This window comes from Pteropus alecto, unplaced genomic scaffold (assembly GCF_000325575.1).
Source record: "Pteropus alecto unplaced genomic scaffold, ASM32557v1 scaffold95, whole genome shotgun sequence".
In the NCBI taxonomy this organism is placed as follows: Eukaryota; Metazoa; Chordata; class Mammalia; order Chiroptera; family Pteropodidae; genus Pteropus; species Pteropus alecto.
The window spans coordinates 11,030,077-11,040,901 of record NW_006441071.1 but is presented as its reverse complement, the minus strand read 5'-3'; the positions used below and the strand labels follow the sequence as shown (position 1 = coordinate 11,040,901).

General features: G+C 42.7%; 1 protein-coding gene across 4 annotated transcripts in view; it reads left to right on the top strand.

Moving 5' to 3' along the window:
• KDM4C (lysine demethylase 4C) overlaps positions 1-2,485 on the top strand; it is a 336,400-nt gene extending 333,915 nt beyond the window's left edge. For all 4 annotated transcript variants that reach the window (XM_025051416.1, XM_015594513.2, XM_006918364.3 and 1 more), the window contains exon 22: positions 1,400-2,485. In XM_025051416.1, coding sequence (XP_024907184.1) covers positions 1,400-1,576 — 177 coding nt within the window. In that variant the 3' untranslated portion in view covers positions 1,577-2,485. The remainder of the gene's footprint in view (positions 1-1,399) is intronic.
• Positions 2,486-10,825: the final 8,340 nt, after the last annotated feature.

Here is a 10,825-nt window from a genome sequence, read left to right as displayed (position 1 = left end):
TCCTGCCACTGTCCTCATTCTACTGCATTGACATGTAAAGGAACCTAAAAGAAGGTCCCTCAAGTTTGTCTGTGGTAGAAAACACGGAAAATCTTCCGTACAAAGACAGCTAGCTGTGCGTATAGAGACTGAAAGGCACAAATGAGCCAATAAAGTGTGTCCGGGACCTGCAAACAATTCACTCTGACCAGAGCATGAGGTAGGATTATGCCAAGTTATCAGTAGGTCCAGCCTAGAGAGCTTGGTTATTATCTTGAAGGCAGTAGGGCTCTTGAAAGATTATAAGCAGGGGTATCACATAGTCAGAAAGTTTTTAGAGAACTTTCATCTAGTGATTCGGTAGAAAATAACCTGGGGGTGTAGCATTTATTGAAGTGCTTCAGGAGAGGAATTGGGAGGGCCTACTTGCACCATGAGTCCAGTAGGGATAAAGAAGAAAGGATGGAGGGCTTCTTGTAGAAAGGGGTCCTGGACAGAGTGGGGCAGGGAGCACTTTACAATGACATTTAGGTTTCTGATCTATGTAGCTAGATGGATGGGGATAGTTGTGCCATTTATGGAATATAGGGAAGACAGCAATGGAGAAGGAAGACTTTGAGCTCAATTTAGGACAGGTTAATTCGAAGTGCCCCTAGGATAAACACTCTGGGGTGCTTGCTGAGCAGTTGGACATGCAGGTCTGAGCACAGGAGGAGGTCTGGACTGGATGTCAGCATCCTGGGAGTAGATGCAGGAATTAAAGCCATAAGTGTGGGCGTGAAGACTGGGGAAACATATGCGGATAGGAGAAGGCCAAATGTAAAACCACAGGGGTGTCAGAGTTGAGCAGATAGTTAAGAAAGGGGAACCCCTGAGACATCAACAGTGAGCCCCCAGAGGAGGAAGAGGAGAGGCAGGAGAAAGGGCTTATAAAATGACAGAAGAGAGCTTCCAGCAATAGTTAGGTGACAATAGTCAAAGAAATGTAGGATAAAAAGGTGTCATAGGAACTAAGACTTGAGCCAAGGACATATTCAGGGAGGTTGGGGGGCAGAGGCTCAGAATAAATAGGAATAGGAGTGAATTAGAGATGACTGCTGACAAATTTCTCAAAACTCTGGTTGGGCAGGAGCCAGAGGGAAGATGGAGAGTGAGGGAGATTTAAATGAGAAGACTTTGAATCCTGCTTGTGTTGGGGAAGGTCGCTGGGGTTGGAGATGCTGAAGAAAGTGGGGCTAAATGGAGGCAGGAGGCTGGAATAGGTAAGAGGACTCCAGAGCCGCCTGTGTGGGGCCCTTCCACCCTGGACTGGCAGCCTGGCCTCAGCACCCCACCCCCAGCCACCCGAATCAGATCTTTGTCCATTCTTGTCGCGGTCGAATGCCATACCCTTCTGCAACGTAACACTGGCTGATTTTAGTCCACAGCCTCCGATATGCGATTTGAAGACACATTTTATGGAACAGACATAATCCAAGGGGAGAAAAAGCGACAAAGAGTGCTGAGCTCCAGGTTTAAGAACGAATATGTGGACGACCCTGTATACCGCACTTTTTTGAAGAGCTCTTTCCAGAAGAAGTGTCAGAAGAGACAATAATCTGCATGCACTGCTGCAGGCATCAGAGCAGCTTGGGCTGGAAGAGGGAAGATGCAGGGGCAGCCGAGGGGCTGTGCCGTGTGTTTCCTTGCAGTAGGTGACGGGGCGGGTCTCTGATAGCGGAAAATTAGACTTCCCAGTGTTTGGTCGCCCAAACCACAAAATATGCATATAATTAATTGCATACAACAATCTGAAGTCATCCCCTAATCTTGCTTTCACTTGTGAGCAGTTGTCCTTTATGATACAAAAGGATTTTTCTACGTGAAAGGAAATAATAGTGACTCACTCACCAAATACAGCCACTGCCAGAGGAGATGGGTCCTCAAGTGTGGCTCAGACCCCTAGTTAGGAAATACATGGGAACTTCTCTCCCCAACCCCAGCAGGTGGGAGCCTCAGCACCCAGGTGGGAGGGTGATAATTTATATATTTTCCACAGTCAGGGAAGGACTCTCACTTATTTGTTTTAAATGGCAGTTTTTATAAAACATTTTTAAAACACAAATGGCATGTATGGTAATGAGATTTACCCGTGTGCTATCTATATTTCCCTGTACAGAACTTTTACATTTTTTTATATCCTTATTACTTTTGATTGTGTCTGATGAGAACTGAGTTGTTGGCCTTTGTGAAATTTTTGGCTCTTGAGAAAGTATTCTTATGAATTGTATGGGAATTTTATATATTTAAAGAGGGAGATCTGGGGCTGTTATTTTTAAACACTTTTTTTCATAATACATATTCTGAGTAGATATTTATAAAATATGTTTCTTTCATTATGTGTTTGTAAAATTAGAGTTTAAATAAATATGCTTTGATGCATAGTTTTGAATTAATATGATTTTTCCTTTTTAAAACAGCCTGAAAATGTACTAGTGTTTAAAAATAAAGATTTTCATTTTCTCCACTCTGTCTTCTGACTTGCTTATTCGTCTAGTTTTCAACCAATAGAAAAATAAGTTTTCTCTGGGAGCTGGCTATCAAAACATCCTGGCCTCCAGGTTCGTCAGACCCTTCTTCTCTCATAGACTGTTTACGTAACTGTGGACACATTGTCAAGCATTTATGGCATATCGTTGGAGATAAAGCCTTTTCTGCCTTCCTGCAGTGCCAGCTGGAGTGTTTTCCTCAGCTCCTTCTTCTAAGCCTGGAGGAAATCTGAGCACCCAGAGTCTGGAGCTCTTGGTCCCCAGTTACCATTAGAAGCTGCTGTATGGATCTTCCAACCCCTCCCCTCGCTTTACAGATGAGAGCGGAGGACAGGCAGCAGAGGGATTCCCCAAGGTCACACAGTCCCCAGTGAGGCATCAGTTAACTGTGGCCTCAGTGATGCTGCATAACAAACAAGTGCAAAATCTCAGTGGCCTGCCACAAGAAGCACTTCTTTTGCTTATGAGTCTGTAGGTTGGCTGATCCAGGCTGGGCTTGGCTGGACAGCTGTGCTGGCCTCAGCCTGGACAGCTCACATATCTGCTCCACGTGCCTCCTATGAGGCCACTGGACCTAGCGGGTAACCCAGGTATGTTCTCATGCCAATGGCAGAGGTAGAAAGCAAGTGAGCCCAGCCAAGTAAGCACATTTCAGTCCTGTCTGTGATGTTTAACATCCCATGGGCCAAATCCCAGAGCCAGTGATTTGAGGGCATTTCACAATTTCACGGCAAAGAGTGGATATATTGGGTTACTGGATAGAGAGTAAAGAACTGAAACAGTCGTGACAGAGCCACAGTTAAATCTCAGTTCTCTAGACTGCTTGCCGGCTGAGTGCTGAGTTTCCAGAGTGCCTCGTGGCTGAACTCTGAGCTGGGGAAGAGCTCACCAGCTTTATTTTTAAAGACTGAGCTCTCCACATTCTCTACCAGTATAGTCACATATTTTATCAAGTAATCAAGCTCGCATTTTCTATCTCCGGATCTCGAATGGAACTGACCCACTCTCTCCATGATATGCCAGGAAAGTAGGCCTGTGTAAGGCATTAACGGGAATTAATCTAAATAGGATCATTCGTTTCGTACATGTTTGCCTGTCAGCAAGATTTCTGATTGGCTGCTACAGGGAGAAAATGTAGAGTTCTGTGTGATCTCAAATACAGCTGTTTTTTATGGTCTCACTTAACTAATGTTCCTATAACCAAGTACAGCTGTATACGGCCTTAGCAAAATAGTGCCAGCCACGGGTTCACTTTGGGTCTTGAGAAAGGCACCTTTGTTCCACTGCATTCTGCATAAAGTCATTATTAGCTCTGTGACCAGACAGACCTTTCAGGCTTTTTCACTTACTGTATGACACCTCAATTGTAATTTTAATTTCTTTACCTTACACTAACTGCATTTTTAGTGTATATGTAGCATGAAATCAATTGAAGTCCTTCTAGTATTAAAATGCTAGCTGTGATAATTCTAATGTAATTCTCATTGCAAGCCCTTTCTCAGGAGATTAGAGGATTAGTAAAAACTGCCTGACATATTTTACAACATTTTAGTTCTTTTATGTATGTTTGAAATGAGAACAATGTTATCCTTATCAGTTTACTTTTATTAAGGTACTTTTGTTTAGTTCATCTAGAGAGAGACTGAGAAGAAGCATCCACTAAAATACCACATGCATTCTCAGAGTACATTAGAAATTGCTACTGGGTAATAGTGTATGAAAATATGAAGACTCAGGATGCAAAAATATGTAGGAGTGAATGGGTCTGCCACTTCTCCCTGTACCCGTCCAATGTGGAACAGGCCAAAATGTGTATGTTACTGTAAGTGACCCGGAAGTAATTATACTGGAGCAGTATATGCTGCAAGATAACATTGTGCTTTATTTTCGCCTTTAAATAAAAGATCAGAAATGAAACAATCTTCATTTCAGATATCAATCAGCCCCCTAAACTTGAAGCTAACGAGTTCCTGAGGCATTCTCATTACATGAAGTAATTGGTTGGTAGCAAGACTCAATTGTAATCCGACTCTGGGAATTCAGATGGCAGTCATTGGAAGTGTTAGCATTTCTCGCCTACTGACTGATGGGGAGAATGATTCCTGGCCTCTGAGGAGGTCTGAACTCTCCGTCAAGTGGGCTGACAATTTAGAAACCCCATGTTCCATCCTCAAAAGGTGCAGGTCTCCTTGAAGAAAGAGAACTTCATTGGGAGAAGCTGATATTAATGATGTATTGAGCATCTATCTATTGTATATACTCAGCCTGTTTGGCTCCTTAGTGGCGTTTTACTTATTTAACCTCTCCAAGAAATTAGCAAAGTAAGAACTTTTCCCCTCTTTAATGGAGAGACTAGTAAAGTCTCAGGTTCAGTAATTTTTGAATCACTCAAACTTCTCAATGCATGAAGAAAAAAAGAGGATTTTAAATCTGACCCAAACAAAAGATATTTGATGAATGAGTCTGAAGCTCAAAAGACAGGTTAGCACTAGAGAAAGCATCATCTTTATTGGCAGATGTTTAAAAATACATGAAATTTACCTTTTGGGAAAGGCAGAACCATAGGGATGAAAACGAGATCAGTGATTGCCAAGGAGTGGAGGTGGGGAGGGGATTGACAACAAAGAGTTTGAAGGAACTTTTGGGCGTGATGGAAATAGCGACATTGGGGAAAGCATTTCAAGTGGTTTTGGATGAGAAGTCTATTAACATTCAAATTGCTGTTCCCTATTGGACATGTACCCCCTCTTCTCTCCTTTCAGTATTTTCTTCTTCGTCTTTGGTTTTCCAAAGTTTGATAATTATGTGTCTTAGCTTTGATTTCTTTGGGTTTATTTTGTTTGATGTTTGTAGCTTCTTGACCTTTCACCAAATTTGGGGAATTTTTCAGCCATTATTTCTTGGAATATTTTTTTAAACCTTATACCCATTCTTCCTTGATGATCTTTTATGTCTGTTTTCTCTATTCCAATTGAGTAAATTCTATTGATCTGGCACTGATTCTATCCTCTGCCATCTCCAAACTATTATTGAGCCCCCAAGTGAGTTTTTTATTTTGGTTATTGTGTTTTTCAGTTTTATAATTTCCATTTGGTTCTCTTTTATATCTTCTATTTCTTTGCTGAAATTCTCTTTTTTAAAATTTGTTCCAAGAGTGTTCATAATTGCTCATTAAAGCATTTTTCTGATGACTTCTTTAAAATCTTTGTCAGATGATTCCAATGTCTAACTCATCTCAATATTGGTGTCTGTTAATTGTCTTTTCTCATTAAGTTTTGATTTTCCTGGTTCTATCGTGACAAGTGATTCAACTGTAACCTGGACATTTTAGGTATCATGTTTAGAAGACTTTAGATTCTATTTAAATCTTTCCTTTTAGCAGGCAGACACTCTGTTTTGGTTTGGTGCTCAGGTCCTGACCCACTTTTGTGGGTGGTGGTTTCAACAAGAAGTTAATTTTCAGGGCTCTTACAGTGCACTTTTGATCTGTTTGTGTGCTACCCAGAAAATTTTCAGGGCTCTTACAGTGCACTTTTGATCTGTGTGCTACCCAGAGGCCACTCTGCAAACTCGGGTTCTATTCCACACTTTGGTTCAATTCTCAAACCATTTGGTACGTTAATGTAGGTCAGTTCCATGTGTGAGTCAGCTAGTTCCTGTGCAGGTTTAAAGAATTCCTTTTTTGAGCTCCCTGGTCTTCAAGATCCTCCTTCTGTTCTGTAGTTTAGAAGGTGTGGGATGCTGCCTCCCACTGCCGGGAAATCCCACTCAGTCTTCACTGACAGCATGCTGGAAATGCCTCTTAGGACCTCCAGCTGCCACTAAGTTGGGGGGCAGGGGCGGAAGTCAGTCCCCACTGACACAGTGCTGAGGGGAGGAGGGTAGGAGCTGCACTGTTCTGGCTCACTTGTTGCCACCAAGTGAGGGATAGAAATCCAAACTGCCCACTTCGTCTCTACTGAGACTATACAGACGGACCATTCCTTATGTTTGGGGATAGTGTATTGTCTGTCACAAAGGTTTTTGTCTTGCTATGCTGCTCCATTATGGGTCCTTTGACTAGAAAGAACAAGCTTTTCTTAGAGCTTTAGAATTTTTTTTCCTGTATCTGTTGTTAGTGGTTCCAGATTGTAGGCTTTTCCAGTTCCAAGTCCAGAATATATGAGATGAAAAGCAAACCCAGACAACTCACCCCTGTGTAGTTCCTAAATCCCGAAATCCCTAACTCATCTGCTTGTCTCTTCCAATATTTCACAGTCCTCTATCATTGTTCATTGTATCATGTCCAGGGTTTTAATGATACGTAGCCAGGAGGAGCAGGAAGAACAAAGTCATCTCAATCTTGTCCAGAACAAGAAGTCCTCAATTTTTCTTTTAGATGGGAGAAAAGAATTTATTGCTAAGGGCAAGAGACTGGTTTAAAGTCAGATATTGAAGATCTAAGAATAATTGATGAAAGAATCCTGAAGGGAGGAAGGGGATGGAGAGCAGAGGTGGAATGGTTGGCTTTCCACAGGAAAGGGAAGATTTCATTCATAAAGACTGAATTCTTGATTATGAGAGCAGAGATGACAGATTATAGAATTGTTTCGGGAAGGGGCTTTCCTGGTAGGTTTAATATGTAGGAAAGGGCGTGAGAGAATTGAAGATACTAGAGAGAGTGTTTCTATCCATCAGTCTGGGTTAAATAAGGAAGGTAGTTGACATCAAAGAGGGGATTGACTGGAAGATACAGGGGAACCTAGGAAGTAGAAGGCTGTAAAAGACTGAATGACGCCCCCACCCACCGCAAGTGGGCCACAACGTAAGCCCCAGAATCTATGAATGTGTTACATGGCAAAAGGGACTTTGTAGTTGCTATTAAGGACCTTGAGATGGGGAGTTTATCCTGGATTATCTGGATGGGCCTGACAGAATCAGAAAGGTTGTCAAAAGAGAGCGGCAGGAGGATCAGAGACAAGAGGAGACGCTATGACAGAAGCAAGGCGAAGTGAGTAGGGCCCGACGCCAGGTCTCCTAGAATGTGGAAGAGGCAAGGAAACAGATTCTCCCCTAAAGCCTCTTTACGGAACCAGCCTTGCTGACATCCTGTCTTTAGCCCAGTGAAACTGATTTCAGTCTTCTGGCCTCCAGGAAGGTAAGAAAATACATTCCTATTGTTTTAAGCCATTAAACTTGTGGTAATGTGCTGTTTCCATGGGAAACTTAAGACAACTGCTAAACAGATACAGAAGGAGGGAGGGTGAGAGCAGGCTTTCAAGGTCAGAAGCGGTGGTTGGGGGAGGGGCATGCGTTTAAGGTTTCTACAGTTGGGATTCAAGTGTTGACAAGGTTTAAGAGTGTGGTTATGGGAGTGGAGTGGATCTTCAAGTCATTTCACTGAATTAACTTGTTTCTTTTAACTGGTTAGTTTTTTAAAGTTGATAATCCATGTAGCATAAAATTCACCCTTTAAAAATGTACAATCCAGTGGCTTTTAGTACATTTGCGATGTTGCACAGCCATCGCCACTATAGATAGATAGTTTTGATTGAACACCGTTCATTCCATCTTCATATATGACAGCATTTAAAAAATATATTCTATTTGTTTTTGCTGCAGCTCCTGGAGACTTGAGAGTCCTAAGGAGAGTGTTTTCATGAGAATATATTCTTGAGTATGAAGAATTCTTCTGAACATATTAAACATACTCACCTATTTTAAAAAACTATACACTGCAGCAAATGGAGACTTGCCTCCTCTTGCTTTGGCCAGATTTGTGCTTGTGGTGGTGGTCATGGTGGGTCTTTTCAGTAGCAGACAGATTACAAAGGGGTAAAGCACCCTCTGGCCACAAAGCAGCCTTGGAGGCCAGGCGCAGGGGCCTGTGTGTGAGTGTAGCCCTCAGCTTGAGCAACCGCCAGGAACACTGGAGCTCGGACCTTTTGCGGCAGCTCTCAGGGGAAAGATGAATCCAACATACACTCAGCGATGGGCTGCCCATATCCTACTGGTAGGAGACCCGCGAATTCCAGGAGAGGTCGGTTCCCTCAGTTCACTGCACCTTGTTTTCTTCCCAGAATATTACGGGTGATCCATTCCTCTTCCCTCTCCCTCCCAGAGGTCCTCTTCTCTCTTGAGTAGGTGTCCTTTTGCTCCCAGAGATGTTTCATAACTCATAAATCATTTAGAAGCAAACTTGACCTGACCTGAATGGATATAAGCTGTTCATATTCTTTATCTTTTAGTATAAATACTCAAACATGTGACTATATAATATTCATGTGGGTTTTTAGATAATATATGATATTAGGTGAAATTATCTTTATAAAATCCTAAAAATTCTGAACTCATACAAAGTAAATCTAGCTCCAAGGATTCCAGGTAAGAAACTGTGGCCCTCTCATTTTACACCCACTGCTCACCCTCTGCTTCGCGGTGTCTTATTCACCTCCATGGGTCCCTGTGACCCCTGCATGTCCCAGACCCTTGTTGAGCTTGCCGCTCATACTTATGCACTCACTCGGCTAGGGACTGATGATGACATTTGTCTTAGCTTTGGGCACTAAGTTAACATCACCAGGCTTGAGAGTTGCTGTACTGCTGACCAGGGGCGGAGATTCTGCCAACTGAGGTTAACTGTGAACACAGCAGGGCCCCGAGGAGGGAAATGGTGGCCGTGTGCCATTCTGGTGGCTGCCCATGGCAAGACCAGGTGTCACCAGAGGGTGGGAGGCTCTTCCAAAAGGCAGACTCTCTGCAGGCTGCTCTTCGCTTCCCTGACTCCGGAGAGCAAACAGGTTCTGCCTTGTGGCTACAAAAAAGAATGGATTGACCCACCTAGGTAGGGGGAACATTTCTTTTTTGCCTTGAAACAGAGATGTGACTCTAGGGAGGCACTGTCCGAGGCCTGCGAGGCTGGAAATTGAAATATCTGCTTAGTCTGTAGAGTGCCCTGCATCAAGGCATTGAGGCCACTCCCTGTGGGCTCTCAATGTGTGACTCACATTGATATGCTTATCAAGCTATTTATTTCATTTTTTTTTCCCCAAAAATCAAAGCCATAATGAGAAAAAGGGCCCCGTAATCATTTCTGCATATTTTGGTAACAAAGAAAATGGCTATTGATGGTGATAATAAAAACTGCTGTTCATAAATGTTCACCTTTTGTTGCCATTTATAAAAGAGACTTTATGTAGCAAGCTCTTTAGTAGCTAAACTTTATTTTGTCAAAGGAAATAGAGTCAAGAGAGATTATGTTTCATCTTTAATATGGCTGTTCAACAACAATGCCATTAGCCTGAGTTTCAGATAAATTTAATTGAACTTTAATGAACAAAATAGTTGTTTTATGCAATTAGAATCCCATTTAAATGGGTTAGAAAATGAATAGATTGGGAAATGCAGTTGACTTGATTTTCCTCAAGACTGACTCTCGGCCTCTTTCTGCCTCTGGGTTTTCTCCCCCTACTGAACAAGAGACTAATATTTTTAGAATTTAAGAAGATTTTTGACTGCGAAGTTTTTGTCCCAGGCAATAGAAAATGTCTGGGACCTCCAAGGAGCAGGGAGGCAAGGGCAACTGGCCAGTGGCGTCCAGTTCCAGAGAAGTAAAGTAGAAATGCTCTTCCAGGCCACTGTGCCCAGCCTTGCACACCTGAATCCCCTTCCACTCTGAGGTGAGGATGTGGTTATTGAACAGCACCTAACAAAAGGTGTAGAGCTTCTCTCTACCACTCAGTAACTTGGCGACATGGCATGTGGGTCGACGTTGGAACCTCAGCTTCTCCATTAGTTCAGTGGGAATAATAATACCTGTTTTTAAGCATTCAGTGAGAGGATGTACATATAGTATTTGGCACATTGCCCAGCTCAAAAAGTAGGAGCTACTACTGTTATTAGTATTACTGCCCTCCTTTACCACCATCACCTTCGTCTTTAATCTTACAGCTTCTTGGGACCTTGATGTGATAAAGACCATACAACTCACCCAACTTAGGTTAGTGTTTCTGGTCAACAATAAGCTTTCCCAGGTGTTGCCCTACTCAACTGGAGGAAAAAGATGAGATGAAAGTAAAAGGGCAGTTTGCTTAGGGAGCTGGGAAGGTTGGCACTTTTCTTGGAGAAAAAAGCGGAAACTGATAAGGCTTGATATGGGGAAAGGGCAAGGTGACATGAAATTCCTGCAGAGGGTCACATACAATTCTTATCAGTCTCCCCATCTGCGATGTGAAGAAATTAGAGCCATTCCTATGGACCTTTCCAGCTTTGAAGTGCTTAGGATTCTGCGGCTACTACAGACTCTTCTGTTTAATGGACCACATTCCAATGATCCAGCC